Here is a 26,154-nt window from a genome sequence, read left to right as displayed (position 1 = left end):
GAGTTAGTGGGACTGAGGCAGTGAACTCAGGGGAGAGCTGAGTGGGATATCCAGAAAGGCAAGGATGATGTAGGGGGTCTGGGAGTAGAAGAGGCCCATTAGTCCTGTACTTTGTGGTAGAACAGGATGGTGGAGGTGGCTGTGGGTTGTACTGTAATGCTTATAAGTAGGTACAACGTGGTTGCAAACAGGGACTGTGGCCAGTCTAATGCAGGTCAGGTAGGTACAGAGTAGGTGCAAGGATTAAGAATCTCTTCCCAGTTAAGGTTCAGACACCTCAGGGTATACAAGCGCTCTACAAATCTTGTTAACATAACATAACAAAGGAAAGGGGAAACTAATAATTCCAAATGCATGGTATGGGAATGTCAAATGCAGGTAGGGTGTGGGACACAGATCACTTATCATAAACTTAAATTCACATGTGCAGTGTATCATGGTTAATGCCTAGATTATCTCAAGAGCAATCTATACAGATCTTTGTGTTCTATAAGTAGCAGAACAGCTCTGCGCCTTGCAGGCAGGGGCGTAGTATGGTCAGTAAGATTTTTTTGGGGGGTGCACTTCAGACTTTCTGACAATCAGGCTGGAATATAATGTTTAAATACCTTATAGAAGCAGGGAGCATGAGAGGGGCCTAAGGGGCAGTAGAAAGGGAAAGGAATGTGGATTGGTAAGAGTACTAACAGAGAAAACACAATATTTGGTAAAATAACCAATATTCTGAGGGCATTCAAAAGAGAGAGGGAGAGAGTCTGTGTTCGTTTTTGCCTGTGTCCCTGTTGATATACGACTGACATCTCACAATATCCAACTGAAAACACATGTACCCAGCTATTTATCAGAAAATATTTTTATTGGGAGTGTAACACCCCTAACACCCCCACCTGGAGCTACTCCCCTGTTTCCAGGAAGCCCATGAACTAAGGGGTCTCTTCCCTGCCTGCCAGGCCTGTGCTTGGGGTGATCTCCATGGAGCAGGGGCTGTGTTATGCACCCCTAAAATTATGGAGGTTTTGTTAGTAAGGGAATGTATCAAAACCCCACGAGTGTTTCTGCCCCAGCTCCCCGGATAGGGGTCAAGGACAGACATGTTTCTGGTCCTCGCTGCACTGTAGCCATCTTGGCTTCAACTTCTGAGTTTACTGAGATGTAGCACTTGGATATGGGGGTGCAGGGGTCCCTCGTACCTACTAGAGTGGGCGAATTGATTGAACCTTTGCTAATGTTTCTTTACCCCTCTTAGTCATAAGTAACACACTTCTGATAGGCAGCAGGTGAGCTGACATAACATTGATCTATCAAAATTGCACAGCTGGGATGTGGTGGATTCTGCCTAAATGTGGATTATTTGAGGTGGGGCAGATTCCCTAAAATAATGGCCGCAGATTGAGGTTCAGACTCCTCCAAATCTATCTTAGAGGACTGGAGCCATCACTGTTTGATGCTGGCAGGAAGTGCTACCTGGAAAGGAAGTGATTAAAATGCAGGCCACCGCGCCTCCCCAAGACAATAAACAATTATGCGTGGCCTGTACAAATGTAAGTATGGACTTATGAGATACAAACCGAGTGGAGAATATTGAATTATTTGTGCAGCAAAGTGCACATCACAGCGAAATAACCAGTAAACTACATAAATGCTCACACGTATACTATGGAGACACTTCTAACACAAGTAAACCAGTGTAGGCCCCTAGGATGCAAGGGCCAGCAGATGCCTCACTGGTCTCTTTCACAGCCCTGCCTGTGCAGACACGTGTCCCTGTGACACTCTTCCAAGGGGGCTCTCTCAGAAGACTCCATTGTCCTTAAGCTGTCCCTGCAGGTACCCTGGCTTCCAAAGCTAGAAGCAACACACAAACTCAAAGAGCATTAAAGAGAATTGTGAAGCTAGGAAAGCAGATACAAAGGGGAACATTCGCAAAAACAAGACTCTCACATTGAAAGCAGACACAAGACACTCACACTGAAAGCAGATCCGGCTTCTGTCTTCACTGGCAGTGTCTATCTCTCCCAGTCACATATATAACAGCTGGCCACAAATCAAGATAGTGTATGTTCACCTATCTGGTAGAAACACACACACATGCACAAGCAAACACAAGCACACACACACACTTACTTCTTACCCTGGCTGTGTCGAGCAGCTGGAGCATCTCATCACGGCTGGACGGGTTCAACGAAGAGATCACCCAGGTCAAGTGACCTAAAAACTGGAGATGAAAGTAGTGTCAACACCTCTCCATAGCAGACCAGAAAACTTACTGGGAAGTGAACATGGAAGTGCAGCAAGACCATGGCATGTCAGAAACCCATGCAATAGGGTGGCCTTTTTTGAGTTTCCATCCTGCAAACCTCTTGTGTTTAAATGTACTGACTGCTGGTGGGTATCATTAGTTACTCTCAAAATGTATGATGGGCTTGTAGTCTCTGACCGGTCTCAAAAGAAACTTGGTGCAATGGTAGAGCTGCACAATGGATAATGCTGAGCAGCATGAATTGTATCTGCTCTTCTACTGGAGCCGGTTCAGTTTCTTCTTTTAGTGCAGGCCGGTATCTCAATCTGGCTTCTTTGTTCCGGACTGTTTGTGTTTTCCTTGTGAATGTCTTAGACGGGTCAGAGAAGTCAGCACAGTCCAATCCTCGAGCCTGGTTTGAGGATTACCTGAATTGGAAAATTTGTGTTTTAGGAACTTATTGTTGACAACCTGGACTAGCCTTTGGGCTTATCCGGAACATGATGGTCGTCATTAAGATCTCCATATTACCCCCATCTGGGGCCACCAAGTTACCTTTGTTCAAGCACAAGATGGCCTGGGCGATGTTTTGAAAGGACGATACTCCTCTTCTTCATATACTTCTCTGGCACGCAGCAGACAACTAATTGACTCATCAACAAATAGCCGGCACTACCCACGGTGAAACGCCTGTTGCGAACAGTGAGTAGCAACATGTAGATGCTGAGCTGGAGGAGTAAATGGTTTAATCCAAGAGGGTCTATCCAGTACAGAACACTGAAGACAGACAAAACTACTCTCCCCTGTTGAATGTTTCCGGCACCCAGGGGTCCAACAGACCCATTGGCTTTGTCTTTTAGCTAGTTGAAAACCACCACATGGTCCACAGTCTGGAAGGTCATTCACATCTCCAAAATTGTATGGATTCTGATTGTTTTTTCACAGAAGAGGCTCTTATGTTTGTGAGGCATCTCTCGGTGAGGTGCTGTATGGTCTTAAGTACAACCTAGAACTACCCAGTACATTTTTGTCCTCAATAAACATTGCAACTAATTTAAAACTTCACCCTTTATGATTTGGTCTTCGCTCGTAAGAGTTCCTTGTCAATGAAACTAAAGTTAGATGGATGACAACATCTCTGTTTGGGTTTCTCTATCTGACTGCATAGCTCAAGGTGTGCCACATTGTCCTTCAGATAAATCTTTGTTGACAATGGTCTGCTGATAAAAACTGTGCTAAGCATTTAGCATCTGATTCTCTCCGCATATACATTTGTGGTATGAGTGCAGGAATCCAACTATGTTATCATTATGGAATTGTTCCTTAGGCCTGCCCCCAAAATGAATTTATCCCCATTCACAGCAATTCAAGACCTTTTATAGCAAAGCAGATGAAGATCATTCCCAATCAATGAGTCTTTTTTCACCAATTGTTTACAGCTACAAAGAGCAACATTTATGATGATGGCCTAAATGAACAGTTAGTTAATCCAACTATGCTGAGTGTACCTTACATTGCAAACTCAAATAACTTTGACTGACTTTTAACCTTTATTCATTTATGGTTACATTGGTTATTGGTCTTAGCATGTTGTATGCTAAGAGTGAAACATCAGCCTCCCCTTTTAACATCTGCCAAGCGAATTTATCTGAGCTTCTAACATCCTCTGCTGTTATAGTCAATCGGCTCCGAGACATATTGAATGAATCTCTAACTACAGATCGAATTGATGCCTGTTTTGAAAAAGTAATCCCTATTCCTTTAATAAAGAAACCACAGTTGAACCTGAAGGGGGTGGCCAAACCATGCGTATGACATTCTATTGAATACCACACACACAATCATCAGTAGTAGTAACATAAAAGGGACATTAAGGGTTTGGTTGGCCACAGGAAGCACAGAAATGAGCAGACGCGCCGGGCCTTTCCTGCTATCATGTTTCGATGTTCTCTTTCAACTAGCATCACAAACCTTAACCAATGGAACCCAGTTCCCTTGTATCAAATCACTCAATTAGCCTTCTACTTCAGACTTGGAAGCTGTGGGCAGCACATTCCACTTTTTCATTAATAGTAGGTTGGGATGCCATCTTCTGTCTAGTGCCACCACTGTGGCTTGATGTCCTTTATGTTGCAATCTCTGGGACAAGATGGCCCATTGACTTAATGCTTGCACTGACATTGTGGTGATCTGAAAGTCAAAAGTCTGAACCTTGGTAAGAGATGATTGAGGTCTCGGCGAGGTTTGTCAATCGAGTATCTTTACATTGGGTAATAGTTACCCCTCTATTACAACACTTACAAACAGCAGAAAAGGTGCTCTAAAACAAGGTGTTTGGTTTTATTTTGATGGGTCCTAGGCCTGGCACTGAGATATCTGGAACTCACTCTCATTGGAGCCAGTTTTGCTAGCTCACCACCATGTTCTTGCCTCATCTTTATCTCAGTCACCCTCCTCCCTCCACAAAGTAGTGCCTCACCTTCACTTCCTTTTCAACGTAGTCACGCAGCAGGATCTGTGGGTCCAGCAGGTAGTCGGGGGGATAGGCGGCCACAGAGTGCAGCGGTCTCCGGTGGTTACAGTTCCGCACAGCGTGCCTCCTGGCAGACTTAGGAAAAACCAGACGTTTGATTGGAGAAGCGAACCCCTAAGAAGACATCCCAGAAACAGATAGGGGTTGAGTCAGAGAGCAAGAAACATAAGCCGAGGTTGAGCAAGGGAGCACAGAGTTAGAAATGGAAAGAAACAGATTACTGGCATAGCGGTAAGGGGTGAGCAAGGGAGCATGGGTGCAGAAGGGTGACTAAGGGAACATGGTGAAGCAGGGAGCATGGCCAGTGCTGCCGACTCTGGAACTGGGGAACCAGGTTCGAGTCTGGAGTTGGATCAACATCCTGTGATTCTGGTCAAATCACTTAATCTCCCCCGTGCCTACCAAAAATGAATGTGCCTTGTGTAATGTAACTGGTGCTTATGCAAAGCGCTGCAATACCTTTGGGTCGAGTTTACGCTCTATAAAACTGCAGAACAATGAAGACCTGGCGGAGGGCACGGGTCTGCCGGCGGGGCAGTTCCTGCTCCATGCGTCTATACTGAGGGCATACACGGAATCCTGGGGTGATGTTTGGGAAGAACCGCCGATACACCACCTAATGCAGTACCAACATGTCATGGGCAACGGCTCCCACATCATCCGCTGGCTGGCACAGGCCCTCCTCATGCACACACAACGCTCCACACTACCGATACGGGACAAATGGGTGGCCCACTGAGGGAGAGATTGGACGGACAAGGAATGGACCATGATCCTAGCCTGCCCCATGAATATCCCGCGCAACTCCCGCTTCTGAACCATTCAATTTTACATACTGCACCAGGCGTACTTATCACCAGACAGAATCAACAGATACTTCATGATCAACACCTCTACCTGTCTGAGATGCGACCTGCTAGGCGCGGACATTTTGCACATGCTCTGGCATTGCCTCTCTCTAGCCACGTATTGGGGGTAGGTGACGTCTCTCCTGACACGCAGCACTGGCCCAGGGCTGCCATACACATGGGAGGCTTGCATTCTAGGACTATATAAAAGAAATAAGCTAAATAAGACACAAGCCAGGTTCTGGGATCTAGGCCTCATCACAGCCAAGCGGTTACTTACCAAACACTGGAAAAAAAGGGAGCCACCGATCCCTAAATACTGGTATGCTTCCTTCACTAACTGGGCTAGGGCAGAAAGCGTGGCATTACATGGAGAAGAGATAGCGGGCTTGAGGCAATTCCCAATTGCACAACACTGGGATGGTATCATGAGATCCCTCCAGACAGAGGGCGCGATCAGAGGATTCGTATAGGGATCGCCACAAGCGAGGTGACGCAGACGGGTTGGATGGGGAGACGTCAGGAACACAGATAGTGCTTCCCCCTCACGACGCTCACACACTCGGAGCGCTGGAGATGTGGTGCTTACAGACCGGTAGGGACTGCCTCCTCCCCAGCCACCCTGACAACTGACAGACGATCATGCCACAAGTCCGACACGTCGGTCGGAGGTCCGGACAGCCACCCGCACGAAGACACACCAGTACATGTCCTGTTACATTATCTTCCTGGCCCCCTTTCGCGGCGTCGCTCCCTTAGGTACACTCTCCCTCCCCACCCCCCTCCCACATAACCCCCCCCGTTTAACTGTTCTGGATTCTTGTCTCCCGCACATAGCCCCCTTTTTTTCCTCACACACATAGTCCAGGAGGCACACTCGGACACCCGACCGGCCATGAGTACTGGCGAGGGCCGTGTCTCCCCGACTTACAGACAGGCTATGACAGTTATCCGTATGAAGCATCACACACTGCAGTAATAATCCGTGGGGCTCTGCCGTCCTTACTGGATGGAGTGACTCGCGGCGAGGATAGACCGCACACATATATCGGATACCTCTACTCTGTTGACACGCAACCGAGGTCTATCCGTGACCCTTATGGGTTTCAGTACAATAGTCACTGAAATGTTACTTGGCGACACGGCCAACAATGTGGGACACACCGATGAGAACCGTTCAGTTCACAGAGTTAAAGTGTTTTCTTATAAAATAATAAAATAAGACGTCCTTTAAAGACACAATTGTATTATGAGCACCTGTACTATGAAGGATACCGTTAATGACCCATATTCCATGGTCATAGCTGTGGGAATGTGTACCTGTCTCTTGCACCCTTCTATCCTTAATATACATCGCAATGTTGCGGCCGGCCCTATGGGTTGTAGGCTGCGCTATATGTACTGCTCTGTTGATCACTAATAAACGTCTTACAAAAAAAAACAACAAAAAAAACTGCAGAACAATTTTTTTTTTAAATGATAGGGTGAGGAAGAGAGCATTATGAGCAAAAGAGTATGTGTGACGTAGGTAAGGTAGGATGAGGAAGAGAGTCCAGGGCGACAAAGGGAGCAAAGGATGAGGAACCAAGGAAGAACTGGTCGAGCGAGAGGTTGCATTGTAACTAAGGGTGTGCTGAATTAGGAGGGTACTGCATGGAGACCAAAGTAGGACAGTTAGGACAGGTGGTTCCGCGGAAACCAGATGAACGTGAAGTGAGCAAGGTTAACAGGATGGGAGCACAGGCCAGGGTGAGAAAGGATGCACAGGGTGACAAATAGGGTGGGTATATTGCAAGTAACCAAGCCTGATTCCAGGGTTTAGGATATGGGAGGGCCATGAAGCAGCATGGGTGGGCCATGAAGATGAAAGGGCCTGTTTCAATCCTTAGCTGCCCACAGTGTCATAGTCACAGCTTCTGAAGTTGACAACTGGACTTTCAATTTGGTGTCTAGCATCTCAACCAGTTTTTGACTGTCACTTATGTAAGCAGAGTGTATTTTAGGTAAAGGTTTGATTGTCAGTTCCTTCAATAGAATGTATTGTTGCTCATGTGAAAGCCTCAAAACTGAACTTTCTCTTCTAAATTATGACTGGCCTGTTCCCGTCTCTCTTCAGTTCTCTTTCTTTCTTCCACTAGTATCTCCTATTTCCATCACACACGCCACCCATCACTAGCATTTCCCAAGTGTCTGTACGTTGGGTCTGGGCATGCTGGATGGTCTTTTAGGGGTGTGAGCTGCATATTCTATTCACTGACAGAGTTATTTCTATTAGTTTGAATTCTGTAATCCTGGTGGTTTGCAACTATGTGTTTATCTCTTCTGCTCTTTCTGCCTCACTTTCCTTTCCCTCCACCTCACCCACCTTCCTCTCTGCCACCCGTTCTTTCTCTCCACCTCACAATCTGCTCTCTCTCCATCTCGACCTCCTTTCATTCCACTTCATCCTGCTCTCCTGCGCCCTCAAACTCTGCATCGTCTCACCGCACCCTCTTTTCCCTTCATCGCAACCTCCTCTTTCTCTGCCTCACCCTTCTCTTTCCGCACCACATCCTCCTCACTTCCTGCCTTGGCCTTCACTCCCTCTCTACCTCATCCTCCTCACTTCCTGCCTTGGCCTTCACTCCCTCTCTACCTCATCCTCCTCTCTTCCTGCCTTGGCCTTCACTCCCTCTCTACCTCATCCTCCTCTCTTCCTGCCTTGGCCTTCACTCCCTCTCTACCTCATCCTCCTCTCTTCCTGCCTTGGCCTTCACTTCCTGCCTTGGCCTTCACTCCCTCTCTACCTCATCCTCCTCACTTCCTGCCTTGGCCTTCACTCCCTCTCTACCTCATCCTCCTCTCTTCCTGCCTTGGCCTTCACTCCCTCTCTACCTCATCCTCCTCTCTTCCTGCCTTGGCCTTCACTCCCTCTCTACCTCATCCTCCTCTCTTCCTGCCTTGGCCTTCACTCCCTCTCTACCTCATCCTCCTCTCTTCCTGCCTTGGCCTTCACTCCCTCTCTACCTCATCCTCCTCTCTTCCTGCCTTGGCCTTCACTCCCTCTCTACCTCATCCTCCTCTCTTCCTGCCTTGGCCTTCACTCCCTCTCTACCTCATCCTCCTCTCTTCCTGCCTTGGCCTTCATTGCCTCTCTACCACATCTTCCTCTCTTCCTGCCTATCACTATTCGGGTATGGGGTTTGACTAAATCCTAGTGGGATTCTTGGCTCTTAGACTTAGGCTCTTAGACTTAGGTTTTTAGGCTTAGGCTCTTTCGCACCTACTCACATGCTAGGTACACTTAGGTACATCTAGACAGGCATCTTAGGAGTACGCACTTTATTTTATAAATGCATTTCATATTCATGTATGTGTTCATGACTATTGCAAAGTGGTAGAACAATACTATTTATTTTTATTCACTGTACTGCTGGTTCTGTATCTCTGCTACGGTGTTACAGATGTAGCAGCGCACTAATTGTACATGAGAAGAACAATGGTACAATACATTCTTATTGTAAACACTCTCAACTGTTTCTTTTGTATATCTCTCTGAGAGCAAAACAAGCAAGCACGAGTGACTGGGTGAAAGTAGTATATTGTTTCCACGAGTCTGACGTTATTATGTTCTGAGGTTGCCAAAACTAATCTCTCTGATAACAGGAGATTCGAGTGGCACTGTGAGCTATCTAATGCAAAAACATAGGCTGACATATTCGGTGGGGGTGTACAGAGTCAGTTTGCCACCAAGCCCACAGTATATGTTATCCGTAAACAGTGTAGGTTCTGCATGAAAGGGTACTATCGGAACTACACTACAAGTCCGTAAGCACTATTTTCTTGAATGCGTTTCTCCTACTGCAGGCACAACATGCTTCCCTGCAACATTCAGTGCACCATGCACACTTTGACTTTCCAAGCAGCCCAGGACAATGGCGGCCACTTCTTTGAAGTGAAATAAGTCTCACATTTACAAGAGTCTCAACTATTGGTATTGTAAATGACAATGCCTTTTATTTATGTGTTAATTATCAAAATAGATAAATAAAAGGCATTGTCATTTACAATGCCAATAGATTAAATCACTCAAATGCGAGACCTTTTGCAGTGCAAATGCTTGTTCATTTAGGCTGCGCGTTAATTTATATGTAGCTACCTGACAGTGAAAGAGCACAAAAACGTATAGAATGTTTTGTTTTTTAAGCCACCCCTTTGACCACGCCCACTGACCCGCCCCCATTGTATACAGCATCATCACAGTTCCCATACTTGTTTTAATGCACTTCGACTGCTGATCCCCACTGATTTCACACCTGTCCCCAGGCACTTAAAGAAGCACAAGGCAGGGGCGGCCTTAGGCATGTGCAAGCTGTGCACCTGCACAGGGCCACCAAACCCCAGAGGCCACCACGCTAATATATATCCTTAATATAATAATCCTCTGGGGATGGATACATATTTGCGTGGCGGCCCCTGGCAGGGATTTGCCAGCCTCTGGCTCTGTTCCACTTCCAAACACCCTGACCCCCCCTCTTCACTGGCCTCCATGCTCCGCCCTGTCCGGACCACCTCTTCCGGGGCCCCCTACCTACGCTCCCTGCCCAGGGCCGCCATGAGCCTAGAGCCGCCCCTGCGCCAAGGCATTGTTGGTTTTCTTGGCAGTTAGACCGGCTGGGCAAGCGGGGCTACAGACCCACATGACGTACTTCATTAAGAAATAGTACAAAATATGTTTTTCCGCTTGTGAATGGGCCTTGGGAGCGCCAAGGGGCTACCTTGGGGGGAGGGGGCGGGGGAGGGAGCAAGCCCACCATCTCTAGAACCAGGCTTGCAAGTCACAAAGGGTGTGCATGACGAACAAGGGACATTGGGCGCAAACATAAGCGAGCCGATCAAGTGATAACTAGGACAGCAGAGCAGCATATATGGTGCCACGTGCCAGTCAGATTTCACTCGCTAAAACGTGTCAGAGAGAGGCACTGCCAAATGCCCTAACTGAGAAGCCTCTACAGTAACAGTCAGCGCTCACACATTCTGCCTTTTAACTCCATGCTCCTCGGTCCTTTAAAACAATTAATGAAATGCATTCAAAGTAGAAAGACTGCCACCTGCTGGTGGAACTTGGAACTGAACGATCGAAGTACAATGTGATGCCGACACGAGAAGACGTTCCAAGTCTGCTAGTTGTACAAACTGGAAGACAGTGTCACTCAGGACCACCTTCTTGACCCCCTAAACTGTAAATAATCTCCCTCGCTGAATGGAACAGTTTAGTCGTTGTCATATATCCTCTACGCTTGCATGTGTGTGACACGGTGTCACTATTAGCTGTTCTCGGAGGTCCTGGACTGATACCTCACACGTTTACTCTTGAATAGCAGAAAAAATGCCCCCGACTTACACTTTGAGGGAGCACCAGGACCGCCCCCACATTTGGCCATAAGTAGCTGTCACAGCCTGATACCACTTCTCAAGTCAAGTCAAGTCAAGTCATAGTTTATTGTATGATTAATTAAAATCTTTTACAAATCTCCAAATGAATAAAATAAATAAAATAAAAAAATATATATCTTTACCTTCACAGTTAAAACCAGACAACATTGATGATATTCCATTGGTTCTTTAGCTAAAGTGCGTGTGCTTAGCCATCGGTATAAAATGTTATGAAATGCATTGTAAAGCAGTTGACTAAGTACCTCGTTTTCCTTTCTAGAACCATGATAGTGCTTTTAGACCTTGCTGTTATTTAGTCATTCCCACTCTAGTGAATGGTAACATGAAAGATATACTATCACTGAGTCAACACAATGGAAAACTAAATTATGTACTGCCTATTCAAAATTTTAAAAATAACTAGCTAGCTGATTAGAAAGCCCTGAAAAATCGCAGGATCCTGGAATAAAGTGCAATTAGACGGTTAGTGCAAAGTGAGTCTTAAAAACCAACTTCTGTGGTCCTGCTAACTAAATAGTATCTTAATATGTTTTACATTCAGTCCATTTATTACACAGATGAGTCAGCTGGGCCCATGCCAGGTCGGTCATACTTCTTTGTATTCCTCCGGATCAGTTTGCTCTAAAGGCTTTCTTACCTTGCCCAGGTATTTTACTCCCCGACAGGCTAAGATTATAGAGGAGCCGGCCAACCAGTGTATCACAGCTTGCCTGCACGTGCAAATGTTCACTTAATTAAAAATGGATTTTAGGTACTGTCTTCTCAGGGCCATGACTATTGGGCATACACATGGTAGATGAGTTAAAGATTCCTTGTAAAAGCCACACAGTCGACAATGCGCTGATTGTTGGGTGTTTTTCCAAGACAGCTGTAGGTCTTTTGAATCATGCAAGCCCATCCAATAATCGGTGTAGCTCTTTTTTAACTGGAAGCTAAAATGAGCTGTTAAATATGCTTGCAGCTTTAAAGATTTATAAGAGGTGATGACAGTCCACCCGTGCCGATGTTTGGAAATTGTTTTTTTATCTTCAAGAAAAGATTTCTTTTTTGCTGCATCATTGACCGCTTTACTGATGCTTGCTCTATCTGCCCTATTTTCCCATGCTGTTTGTATTTCCAGGTTGGCCAGTGATGTTCTCAGATAACTTCCCCATGGGTTCAGTGTTTCTTGGTCTATTGGTACTTAATTTCTTCCCTACATAACCTGTTCATTGTGTCTGGATCGGAGGAGCCGAATTTATGGCATAGCTTGACAAACCGCTCATGCCCCAGAATTTCTGTTTCTGGAAGCCGAATTCGAGCCGGACCTGAGCTGGGGAGGCAGATTTTGGCAGTTTGAAAACGGCCTTATAAACCTTCGTCTGAAGTTTGTTTAATAGGTCAGCCTCCTTGGCGCACCGAGTGACTAAGCCATATGACAGAGTAGGCAGAATTAGCGCAGCCATCACTTTTAAGAGATGGTTATGGTTCGGGCAATCTAATTTTTTGTATAGTGACCTGTATGCGAAGATTAATGATTGCGTTTTGGCTTTTATGGCCAATTTGTGTTCCTTGTGTGTAATGCCCTGCCCTATTGTTATGCCAAGATATTTGTAGGACCCTTGCTCTTCCACTGTTACCCCTTTCACCGACCATTTAAACTTGATTTTTTTAGTGTCCACTAGGCGAACGACTTTGGTTTTCTCTTTATTTAACTCCAAGTTTTCCTGGTTCAAGTAGGATACTAGATTATTTATTGCTCTTTGTAGTCCGATGGGGGTTTGGCTCAACACTACGATGTCGTCAGCGTATTGTAAAAAAGAGATTGGCTTGTTGGCCATGTTCGGCGGATGACAGTCGGCTGCTTCCATATATTTACTGATATCTGAGAGAAACAGATTGAATAGGCTTGGCGCTAAGACGCAGCCTGGTTTTAGACCTTGCTGCGTATGGATGCTCAAAGTTGTGCTGCATCCATCGCCTAATTTCACTCTTGCCCAGGTGTTTGTACATAGGGCAATTATTGCATTCAGTAATGGACTCGGCAATCCCCATGGATTTAGTTTCTCCCAGAGCCGTTTTCTACTCACTCGATCGAAAGCGGATTTTATATCGACAAAACATGCATACATCCGTGTTCTCTTTTTTACCGCTTTTTCCGTTAAAAGCGCCAAGATGGACAAATTTGTTATTGTGCCTATCCCTTGTCTAAAACCCGTTTGGTACTTGGGAATTATGTTCTTTTCATCCATCCAATCTCGAAACTGAGCTAGGAGACAAGAAGCATAAATCTTGGCCTCTACGTCAATTAGAGATATCAACCTGTAGTTTCCTGGTTTACAGTGGTCACCATGTTTAAATATTGGATGGATTATGTTCCCTTTCCAGGAATCGGGGACGTTGGTCTGCATATAAATCTGGTTGAAGAGTGGCGTTTGATACTCCGACCGGAAATCCGGGTAATTCTTAAAAAGCGCATTGGGTAGCCCATTTGGACCTGCTGCTCCCTCGGTTTTAAGTTTTTGTATTATGCCTCTTAATTGTTTAATGTCAGTCATGGTATTTTGATCATTACTACGTATCTCTAGTCCTGTGTCTTTGCATTCCGCCCTATCCTGACTGGATGTTGTTTGTATTTTTCCCATTTCAAGGATCGGCCCTTGGGATTCTTCTATGGCCCCTGATACCATGCTACTGTACATGTTTTGCATGTGTTGGGATTTATAATGCCCCAAAGGACCCTGCTGTTTGGCAGTTTGCTTGTACATAGTAATTTTGTCCAGATGGATTCCTTATATGCTGTTTTGCCTTACTCAACATTTTCCTGTAGTTGTTCCTTATTTCATTCAGTTTACCTTGATTAATTTTCTGCCCATTCTTGCTGCCCGTGTTTGTAATCGCACCTCTCTTGCGATCCTTCTCTATTGGTCCCGTAATTCAATATTAAACCATGGTTCCCTCCTGGTGTCTGGTCTATTTTTGGCTACCCGAAATAGCAGGAAATTTTCGAATGAGAGCCAAGGTCAGCTGTTCCCAGTTTTTTACACGTTCCTCCTCAGTCTGTGGCCCTAGTTTACTCACGTGTTCCCTTGCTGTCTCCTGTATGTTTCTCAAGTCTGCTCCCCGCCATTTTAATTTTCTTAGGTTAAACCTTTCTACATGTCGTGAGAGGACATTTGTCTTTTGGGCCTGTGTGAGAGAAATTTTCATTCTCGTGATTTGGGGGAGGTGGTCGCTTTCTATTCGCCAGTCGATTTGAAATATTTCAATACTAGGGACTAACTTATTGCTAGTAATAGTAAAGTCTATTGTTGAATGAACTTTTCCACTCAAGTGTGTAATTGCTGCCGGTGTGTCTCCCTTTGTGTTACCGTTCAAAATCGTCAGTCCGAGGTTTTCTAATTCATTCGTCATTATTCGAACTTCCCAGTTCTCCAGCCTCTTTCTTTCATTCCGATTTTTTTTAATGAGATTGCAGTTAAAGTCTCCTGAGATAAACATAGGGCATCGCTTGTGAGATCTTTGCATTGCTTTTATCAAGGTCATTAAGGTAGTGTATTTTTCTTTCTGGTTCTTTCTGTCTGGGTGAGTGTAAACATTAACTAGGAGTAGTTGCCACTTTGATTTATTGAGTGGGGACTTACCACTAACTTTGATCACTTGAACCCAATTAATCCCAGCATCCAGTTCTTCGGTTGACCAGTCATGCTTTTGGTACCATTTTCCAAGTTTCCTAGAGCAGGATTATATCTTGTTGTCGGAGAAAGGATAGAGTTTCATGGTCCTGGCCCATGTCTTTAAAGCTGTGGACGTTCCATGAGCAGATTGTAATACTATCTGGCCTTTTATCCCCCCAGTTCCAGTCCTGCGTCTCTTCTTCCGTTATTGGTTTTAGCTCTTCGTTAGGTATGCGTTTTACTTAACACCTTTGGCACCCAGGACCAATCCATCCAGTCCGATGTTTGGGTTTCCACATTTAATGGGTTTGCTGGTATATTGGCCCTGTTTATGTTGGGAGGCATTACAGGAGTGGTGGATCGAGCGCCCCATACACGTTTTATGGCTTTTCCCGAAAGTGTCTTCCTCTTTTAAGTTTCTAGAATTTTTTAGGAGGGGGTAGGGGTACCTTGGGCGTTTATGTAACATCAGCATGATTCCCCATGCTCCGAACCTTGCTCTCATCGAGTATATCTTGTCCACTATTTCCTTTGAGGACCAAGTTGTCAAGGATTCTTCAATATCTGGAGTTGATCTTTTTTGTTGAAATTCCACAGCTGTTAGATCTTCTGAGGCTATTCCATCTAGTTCTGGCATTTCTGTAAACAGCCTTAACAAGTTCCTTCGGTTCAGAATGTCTTGCCTTCCTTAAGTTGAATATTCGGGCACAAATGTAAATTTGAATTCAAACACATCTGACTTAGTTTGAAAACTACTGGGAGATTGTAGGATTTCGTTTTTTCCAGCGGCAGGGTTTCCAGATTCTGGTGTATCTTGATCGTCTTGGGCTTCTTGCTCCACTAGTACTATATTCACCCCCTCCTTCTTCTTCTCTACTTTTCCAGGGGTTTTTGTCATCCTTATCCCTGTTGGCTCAGGTTCTGGTTCCATGAGAGGAATCCTGCATCTTCGGCCCTTTTCCATTATTGTGACCTTTATCGGTTTATGCTTGCTTTGAGTTTTGAAGTTTGTTTTCTCCTGTCACCTCTTACTTGTCAAATCTTCCCGGATTCCTGGTTCGTTCCATGTTTTGCTCTCCTCATTCTGAATAGAAGATTTGTCTCCTGTATCTGTGCTTGGACATTTGGTACTCCGAGATGCATTTTTATCTGGTGCTTGAGATGTTTTTTCTTGCCCTGCACCTTTCTTAATTGATTGATGTCTTTCCGGTAGCCATGTTTCCTGTCTATACTTCTGCTCTGTTTCTTTTGCTTGTGGGCGTCCCACATTCAGTTGGTAATCTTGATATGTCTTTTTTTTTGGGATTGGTAGGAGCGGTGGAGGACAAACTTTCTTGCATTGGCTTGAGTTCTGATATATGTTTTGATTGATCTGTGTCTGTTAGTGCTGCCCCACTTATGGACAATTTTGAAGAATTGCTTTATCCCCTTGGGATGTTTTGATTGCAAATATTGAATAGTTTTTCTCCAAACCCGTGCTTTGTTGTTTGTTATATTTAAGCCTGGCCGTCCTTGAATGTTTTCTTTGCCTTTTTGTTGGTTTTACAGGATGCGAGGTCTTAAGGATGCTCTGTATTGCTTCCATTCGGTAATCTATTGTGTCCTAACTGATCATCCAATTCCACTTGCTCTGTTTCACCCTTGGCTATGCTACTTGACTTTGTTATCGATTTATTACCTTTTGGTATTTCCTTCATTTCAATCTCATATTGAGTTTCCATATTCTGCTTGTTTTTACTGGTTAGTTTTACGGCCCCTAGAATGTCCATTAGGACTTAAAGACAACTTGGCAATTTATCGATTATACTGCCTCATCCACAATTAGGCAGTTGTTTGTCATTATTTGTTTCTTGCTCCGGGGTTCCCCTGCGTGTTAGTAGCGACATGATTAAGTCCATCTTAGTATTTATGCCTGAGATGTGGCCGGCGATTAGGTCTATGAGGTCTATTTGCACTTCCAATTTATCTGATTGGTAATTCAGTACCCTTATTGCTTGATCCAATGTACCTATCAAGGACTGACTCCATTGTGTGTTTGGATGGTCTTCACCCTATTTCCCCAAATCCCCTTTCCCTGGCAGTTTTGATCCTTGTCTACCCAGAGACTGTCTCTTAAACCACTTAGGACCACTTGTACAAACATTAGGAATGCTTTTTGATACAGCTATCTTTTTTTTTTTAATGCATCTAGTTTTTCTTAAAGGAAAACGGGATGTGTTTAAAAAGAAAAAAATGAAACCGTGACATTTCATTTATTAAGAATGCCTACTCTTAAAAATTATTTTATTTACAATCTCAAAGGGGCAGTGGTCTTTTGTGGACCCCTTCTCCTTTTCGAATGGGTTACCACCAGTTTAAAGCTAGTGGTAGAGTATTACTGTTTTGCGACCGGTATTTGGTCGCAAAACAGTAATGCATACCGTAACTGATTCAGTGTTTGGGAGGAACGCCCTAAACACACCCCTTCTAAATACCGAATCGCACATATAAATCGTGATTCAGTAACAAGTTGCCGAATCGCATTTTGTACAGTGGTAATTCTTAAAAGATTCAGGTGCAAAGAAATTGAGAAATTAAACAATCTACATTGGATGACCACAGGCGTTGTGCTAGCACAGCCCTCCCTGCTTCTTTTCCATTTGCGGTGAAATAGTTTTTTGTATAGTAATGATAAGGTCAAAGATGTCTCTTTTCTCGTGGCGGTGTGGATATAGACAGCTAAAATATATTGTTTTCGTCCAGGTAAGATTTCAACTGATAGGCAGCCGTTGCCTTATTATATTCCGTTGTACCTTGATGCCTCCAAGAAACAGAAGTTCTTGTGGGATGATAACGTGCTTGATATGTCCTGGGGGTGCAGGGTGATGTGTCAGTTGTAGGTTGAGATGCTGGATGAACCATGTTTGAGTGGGTGCCAGAAAGCATAGCTCTTGATTCTGTATTAATGGGGAGAGGGCTGTGGTGTTAACACCGTCTGGCCTGTGTTTCATTACCAGGAAGCACAGCATTAGCGTCTTGAAGGGCGGTGGAAAGTTAACAGCCATTAGATTGGGGAGAGGAGTTGGCCTAACGGCTAGGGCGGTCGACCTCGAATCTGGGGAACTGGGTTCGAGTGTCTGCAATGACGCTGAACATCCTGGGATTCTGGGCAAATCACTTAATCACCCACTGCCTAATAATAATGAATGTGTCCTCATGTAATGCAACTGGTGCTATGTAAAGCGCTATAATACCCGTTTCGGGTCAAGTTTGCGCTATATAAAACTCTGGAATTTATTTTTTGCTGCCAACAGATGATCTGTGACTTGTGCTGTGTCTCCTGGTGCAGTAAACTAGAAGAAATGTTCATAAAGGAATGCTAGACTAGTATCTCTGTTTCCTTAATGTATTTCAGAGAAAGCTTAAGATGGTTGTACAGCTTTGCTAAGTCACAGACCGTGTATAGTAGCACAATCCCTCCATTATCATATATGCTGACGTGCAGCTGGTAGTTCTCGCCTAAAGAGCCCATACCTAAGTTTTGCCCATATGGCATACTTTAATTTTTTTGAGAAGCATGGACATCTCACATAGTTCTCCTCAGTGGCGGCTGCCATGTACTGAGGGTGGTGAAGCTTGGTGGGGGGCGGGCGCAAAAAAACAAAACACTTACCTTGAAGCGTGACACAACGTCCTCCTCCACCAGTTGTTTCTCTTCCAGGAAGGCTCCAATGCAGGACCAGGAAACTGCACTAACCAAGCTTGGCGCTACTCTCACCAGCATGAGAGCATCGCCAGGATTGGATAGAGCAGGCTCTCTCAGCGCTCCTAAGAGCACTGGAGGCCTGTACTGTCTCTAACTCAGCTGTCTAAGACAGCTAGGTTACACAACTTTAAAATGTGCACCTCGTGCTGGCCGTCCCAAGACAGCCGGCCAAAGAGACATGCGCATTTTAAAGAGCACAACTCCCTCACGCCACTCGCCAGAACTTGCGCCGCCCGACCGGTCACTCAATTCAGGATGGGTCGGTTACTGATCCTGTGGGGCAACGCTCCTCCGCTCAATTGGAAGAGCCGCCCCTGAGGACCTAGTCTTTATTCTTGCAGATTTCATGCTATGATACTCTTCTGCATGCGGATAGGGCACAATGCCTGAGGTTCTTTGAGGTATTTTTGGTGAAGCCATGGGGGATCCTGAAAGCTTATTCGCTGATAATGGATGGATGAGGGATAGAGACCGAGGCTGCCTGCTGAGCCCACGCTGTGGTACAGCCACTCCACCACTGCTGGATGTCTGTGCAGAATGACTACAAAGCCAGACAGGCCTGCCAAGCTGTGGGCCACCTGCAGCCGAGCAACCCTCTCCTTCTACTGATGACGAAGAGCCTGCAGCAGGCCGAGGCAGCTCACCTTTGTCCAGTGCTTGAAGGCAGTGTGTGCTGCATTATCACACAACCCTAAAATATGAGGTGGTGTCAGTACAGGCCTTGTGCTGTACCTCAGGGAAATCGCCCTCTCCATAACATATAATACTTATATGAGCAATTTAATTGTAATGCATTGGGAAACCTCTTCAATTCATTCACTATACCATTATAGCCCACTGTCAAGGGCTACACTGGTCGTTAAAGGCCCTGTAACCGAATTGCAGGCCCGAGCCACAGGTAAGGTCCTTTAATAATGGAGAGGGCCTTTATAAAACCGATGTAGCCTAAGATATAAGGGCTCTAACACTGTTTCACTTTCAATCAATTTAGGGTTGAATGATCTAAAATAAAAAGAGGAACAGAAAGCAAAACACTAGACTATTGGAGCAGAAGGCTTATACCAGCCAGTATGGGGCCTGAGCCACTCCGTTATCTTCAGGGTAGCACTCAATATTCCAAAACTGTAGTCTGTTGTATATAGTTTTGGCTGTGGGAATGGGTCTGTCGATCTTGACTAGCATTTTAGGAAATGGCTCTTCATAAACCAAGCGGATACATAAATACAATCACTTTTTTAATGCAATTGCAGGCGATCTATACAACATAGTGTTCCACAATACTGAATTCAGAAGTGGACTCATCACGTGGGGTGTGGCCTAAAACATGGCCGAGTAAGACGTGTTTCCTCGGAGCTCGCGGCCAGAGCTGAAATCCTGTTTGAATCCTGCCAGCATACAATCACAGAAATCATTCCTGAAACTCAACCTGAAGGGGCACAGACCAAATAAAACCCTCTACTGATGGCGCGAACACCAAATCTGAGAAGCAGGGTGCCATCTGATTCCGAGCCTCAGGCCGACAATGGAGATGGCGGACGTGTGGCCCTGACGACTCGCAGAAGCTGGGCGGGCCCGGAGGAGTGGGGGGCCGCTCCGCGATCCCTTTGTGCCCAAGCCTCCCCTCCCTCTTGTGAGTGGAGAGGTAAAAGTGATGGAGGCTCGGGGAGCAAAACCTAGCAGAGCGCTGTATCGGCACCCATGTGCTGCGGAACTCTCCCAGTGAGCGGGTGCTCCCAGCGGCAATAAAGAATCTGGGGGGATACGGGGCGAATCGCTGCAACTGAATGGGCGGATGTGAGTGCCCTGCCTGCCATCTCCACTCCCCCACCTCCTACCTATACCGACACTGGGCCCGGACTGAGTTGGCACGGGGAGTCGGCCCGGAGTGATGGTACAAGGTCCCCTGTGTGCAACCCTGATCCTCACTGGGGGAGAGGACGAAGAGGAGCGGCCTACCTGCCGTGTGTGCCCCTCGAGTGCAACCGCGTACAGTCAATCCTCACGCTGATGGCCCGAAAGTGGCGGGTGCAGCCTTGATGCGTTGTCGCGGCGAGGGTGCGGACCCGGGGGTTCTTGGGGCTGTGGCTTGCCGGGACTGCGCTTGGTGCTGCCTGGTTTTGTCTCCCCCTCCCTCACCTGGACGAAGGAGCTGAAGCGTGGGAGACAGAAGAGCAAGCCGCGCTGGCTTGCAGCAGTGTCGCCCATCTGCTGGATTAGGGCCTGGATTGGTACGGTGAGCGAAGTGCTGTCGGGCACGAAGACAGACCTCCCGAAACAAATTCCTCCCCCAGGCTCATCAGCTCTCCGGATCTATCTCGGCTCTCTCTGTGAGTGCTCTCCTTGCCCCTGGTCGCCGGGCGGGTGAGAGGGATCCCACTGGATGGCCTTGGTGGGGGTGCACCCTGAGGCAGGGCCTGGACACAGTGACACCCAGACGGGGACGGAGATATCCATGTGGCTGCGAGAGGGGGGCGGACTCTCTTCTCCCTCTCCCCCCTCCTCACTCTCACCAAAACAGACATCGAGGCCCAATGTGAGGTGGAGAAACCGGGCACCTAGAGGGGTTGGGCCTGTACCAGGTCCGGACTGGCTACCGGGCGTTTCTGTGTGCTGCCGAGCTGGGGGCTAATTTCTCTGCAGTGGGGGCTGATTTCGTTGATGGGGACCTGCGTGCGTTTTGAAATAAAAAAAGCAACACGAATTTTGTGCAGCACACGCAGGTCCCCATCAACGAAATCAGCCCCCACTGCAGAGAAATTAGCCCCCAGCTCGGCAGCACACAGAAACACCCGGTAGCCAGTCCGGCCCTGGCCTGTACACTGCCCCTGCATCAGGTAGTGCCTGGGGGTAGTATGTGAAAAGAAACCAAACTGAATCAAGCACCCTGGTGGCCAGCGGACAGGCGAGGCGTCCTGACACAGCAACACAGCGGTATGGGACGCGGGGAGCTAGATTAGAAATCGGACCAGGCCATCGGAGCCACTGGACCATACCCCGGAGATTGGCAGATCCAGCTGGAAATCAAAAGTCAATGCGCGCAAACGTGCTCTGCGCCAGGAGTCCTCATCCTTCGCTCAAGATGACAAAAGATAAGGACCCAAACCCCCCTAGGTAGGGGAAAATGGACAACTATACTAAGGTAGTGACCCCACAAGACCCTTCACAGCCCTTGCCTGATGCGAGTACCATACTTCGAATATATACTTTTAGAACGTGGTTTTTACACAGCAATACAATCACAACGCGGTCATTACAACGAGCGCGTTGTGACCACACAGTGCCATTACAACGCAAGTTGTTGCAACGACTTGCACTAGATGGAGTGCTGGACTTAGGAATGGTATGCTTTACTATTCCAACTCCAGTGTGTGCAACACTAGGGAAGCTGTTGGAATAGTAAATCATACTATTCCTTAGTCTAGAGCACCATCTAGCGCAAGTCGTTGTAACGACTTGCGTTGTAATGGTACTGCGTGGTTACAACGCGGTCGTTGTAAGAACCACGTTGTGATTGTATTGCGTGTAAAAACCCTGTTAAAGGTTGTTACCCCATACTTCACGCCATACAGTCATCCGGAGAAGCACTAGGAAACAGGATCAGAGAGGTACGTTCCGAGGTTACATTATTGAGGCAGGACCACCTGAAAGCCTCTGAGTGAGTTACGGAGACAGAAACAAGTCTCAGAGGTAGAGGACACTGTTAAAGACCTGCAGAAAGAAGTAATGGAACTTCGTAGTTCCAACAGCAACTTGCAATGGTGTATCGACGACGCTGAAAACAGGGCATGCAGGAACAATCTTCAGTTTGTGGGTTTCCTGGAGGGGGTTGAGGGACCTGACCTGCGGACGTTCCTAACCACTTGGCTGAGAAACATCATCCTACCTGAACACTTCTCCACCTGATATGTGCTCGAACGGGCACATAGAGCATTGAGTGCAAGGCCTCCACCTGGTGCCCCCTCCAAGGTCAATCTTACTCTAGAGAGGAACGTTCTAGATAGGCCAGAACTATTGACCTCCCAACAGTTAGATGCCCTAAGGACAGAATACCGCAAACTGGCTCAGGAAGAGGCAAAGAAACAGAGATTAGCGACATTGCATCGCTTATACAAGGTGGGGGACAAGTCTTGGAAATTACAGGCCTGGCTCAGAAAAAAGGAAGCCAAGATGGATTGGTTCCATTGTGGACGGCCGGGGGGAGACTAACACTACGGACACACAAATAGTGTTAGCATTTGCCCAACATTATGCAGACTTCTAAGACAGGAAAACGTTTAGCACCACAGACGCTATTAAAGAATACATTACAGGTATCTCTACCCCTAGAATAGAGGAGGGCGACATGAAGACACTAGAGGAGGATTTGACTCTGGCAGAGGTTGGGGAGGCCATGACTCGGTTGAGACCCGGTGGAACTTCGGGCCCAAACGGACTCCCCGCCAAACTCTTTAAAAAATGCAAAGATCTCCTGGGCCCTCACCTCTTGGGTCTCTACCGAGACGCCTATAAAAAAGGAATTCTCCCAGCAGATCACCGAACTGCCACAATAGTGGTCATTCACAAGAAGGGCAAACCTAAGGACAAATGTGATTCATACCACCCAATCTGCCTGTTGAACACAGAGATAAAAATGCACGCGACCATCTTGGCCACGCGACTCCTGAAAGTCGTAACAACTCTTATCTACTGTGATGAATCTGGTTTTATACCTGGCGGGGCAACTAGATGGAACCTCCGAAGAGCACACAACTAGGTGATGGCCGTTAAGAACCACACCACCCCGCACGCCTTTCGGGTATTAGATGCAGAGAAGGCCTTAGACACGGTACACTGGCCCTTCTTGGATATCGTCCTAGTTAAATTTGGTTTTAGCCTGAAATTCAGGAAGTGGATATCCCTCTTATACACTGAACAGAGAGTAGCGGTACGAGTAAACGGCAGGCTCTCCTCCACCTTTCTGATCTCCCGTGGGACAAGGCATGGATGCCCCCTGTCTCCACTGCTGTTCGTATTGGTGGTCGAACCCCTAGCTGCATAATCAGACAACACCCAGGGGTGGGGGGCTTTAGGACTACACCAGACGACCAATGGGAGGAAAACATTTCACTATATGCAGACGATATCCTCCTATTTACCATGAACATAAACACAACCATCCCCACCGTTTTCCACATCCTGGCGAAATATGGCTGGTTATCCGGGTATACGGTCAACTACCATAAATCCATAGTATACAGCCCAAATCAAGCCATGGACTGGCTGCCGCTACCCGCAGACCTGCATATTGCCATAGAGGGATTCCAATATCTTGGGATTTTCCTTACCTCTAATCCAATGATCTGTCGCACGTATAATATACAACGGATACTATCGAACTTCAAACAGGTTGCAGACAGGGAGACTTACCGCTTACCATAATGGGGAGGGCAGCTATGTTTAAAATGATCTCTCTGCTCCAATTCCTCTACGTACTACAAAGCACATATCACCCCCTCCCTAGAACGATATTCAGAGAAATTGACTCTGAACTCCGCACGCTACTCTGGGTGAAAGGACACCCAAGAATTGTCCTGAAGTCACCACAACAAAATCCATACACTGGGGGACTTGCGCTTCCAGACATTGAGGCATACTATTGGAGCCCACCTCACACCCATAAACGACTAGATACATGCACCAGGGGGCCATCTCACCTACAGGCTTGAAAGGGAGACATTAACACCACAAAGGTTTATGCATTACCTGTATGGATGGAAGGGGACCCACAGGCAGCTTAGAAGCATGGGATAGAACTACCAGAGTGTTGGCTGGGCCCACAAGATAACTAGGATCGCTACTCCGTGGAAGGGAACCTGGTTCAAAGAAATGAACAGGCTCCGGGTGTGGTGTTGTGATAACGTCGGCTGACTTAGGGGCCGCTACAACATGTGCGCTGGCGCTGGTGCAAGTAAACCACACTACACACAATGGGTCATAGCCAGGAATCCTGCACACGAGCGGGCGCTTCCATTTTATTCACCCCGCAGGCCACGCCTGGCCTGCGGATGACGTGTGGCGGTCCAGGGAGAACAGGACCGCTAACTATTACATCCCATTCCAACTCAGTCCTTGAAAACAAACAAATCAAACAGATCGGCTGACATGTGCACAGGTCTGGCATCATCAGCACACAAAGTCTCTCGGTGTCGGTTAGGGCGGGGTTTTGGTCGCAGGTTGTACCTCTACGGATAGCTTCGCAGACGCGGGCTACCAGGGGTCATGTAGTTTGGAGATAGGTCTGGGGGTGGCGAGATGGTAGCCTACGGTGTTCCGCTGCCTCCATCGCTCCCTGCTCCTCCGCTTGGATGTTCTTGCACTGGGACAGCCGGGCCACCTGGTCGATTCTTGACGGGTCCAGCTGGCTGTTCGGCAGGGATTTCCTTAAACCATGAGATGTTTCGGGAAACTTCTTCATTTTCTCTCTGCGCTGTTATCATGGTCTCATTGTGGGCAGTGACCTTCCAGGCTCGTAGTTCGTTGTGAATTTTCCTCCTGGTCGACGGTCTTTTAGAAGGACTGTGGTCCCTGGTCGGATTGCCCGTGGTGCGGCATTGCGGCGAAGGCTGACACGTTGGTTTCGACGGGTTGTCCGATCTTGTGTTTCGTCGGCTTCCAGAGGCGGTGACACCCATCCTGGACAGGTTGGGAGAAAGTCTCTTCTGGGGCCGTAGAGCATCAGGGACCAGGGGCTCCTTTGTGTGGTGCAGTGGGGGTGCTTCTGTATTCTCTCAGGAATTAGTGAAGCTGCTTCTCCGGGTCGGATTGTTCGACCACTGCTATGCAGAACATCTTGTTCAATGTGCGCATGAAACACTCCACATCACCGTTTGCCTGTGGCAATTGAGGCGTGACTCGCCAGTGATTTATCCCTCATTGGTCTAGGAATTTGGCGAATTCTGCCCCTTGGAACGGTGTCCCGTTGTCGCTGCGGATCTCGTGGGGAAAACCAAACATGGCAAACACTTTTTCCAGGACAGGGCCCACGTGGTTGAAAGCAGTAGATACCACTGGTTCCACTATAGGGTACTTGGAGAAGGCGTCCACGAACACTAGCGTGTGTTTTCCTCCCGGGAAGCTGCCGGAGGCTACCCTCACTTTGGACCATGGGACGGTGCATGTTTCTTTAGTGATCACTGGAATTGGCCTTTCTGGGGGGCTCGTTAGTTGACACGGCGGACAGTGACGGACGAAGTCTTCGACCATCTTCTCTAATTCCAGGAACCAAACCTTTTCTCTCAACCGAGCTTTCATCTTTGTTATTTGCTGATGGCCTCCGTGAGCTAATTGGGTGGCACGGTGCTTTAGTGCTTGGGGTATTGGCAGTCTCGATCCTCTTAATATGATTCCATTTCCTGTGGTGCTGAGTTCATTTTTTTATTCTCCATATTTTCGCCAGGTTTTCTCGCTCTTCCGGAGTCCAGGAGGTAGCTTGTCGGAGATAGTTTGTCCACGACCCTTCCTGGACAGCTTGTTATGTTCTAGCATACACTGCATCGGTGGCGGCTGCTTCTTTGATGTCGTCTGGGGTCATGGTTTTGGGGCAGGCAGCTATCGATACCAGATGTACATAGTGTTCTGCATCTTCGGTGTCTTCCTGTGTCTCTTGCGGGCTGGGGTGTCTTGACAAGAAATCTGCAGGGTTTTTGGCTTCCGGTCGG

General features: G+C 47.0%; 1 protein-coding gene across 1 annotated transcript in view; it reads right to left on the bottom strand.

Annotated features, from left to right (window-relative positions):
• The window catches only part of CCM2L (CCM2 like scaffold protein), an 89,867-nt gene that overhangs the window by 49,260 nt on the left and 14,453 nt on the right, over nt 1-26,154 (bottom strand). Inside the window, exons 2-3 of the mRNA XM_078650446.1 lie at nt 4,719-4,886; nt 2,132-2,215 (exon numbers count right to left, since the gene is read on the bottom strand). Of these exons, the coding sequence (XP_078506572.1) occupies nt 2,132-2,215; nt 4,719-4,886 (252 nt within the window). The remainder of the gene's footprint in view (nt 1-2,131; nt 2,216-4,718; nt 4,887-26,154) is intronic.

This window comes from Lissotriton helveticus, chromosome 7 (assembly GCF_964261635.1).
Source record: "Lissotriton helveticus chromosome 7, aLisHel1.1, whole genome shotgun sequence".
NCBI classification, from domain to species: domain Eukaryota; kingdom Metazoa; phylum Chordata; class Amphibia; order Caudata; family Salamandridae; genus Lissotriton; species Lissotriton helveticus.
This window is presented reverse-complemented; position numbering and strand designations above follow the sequence as displayed.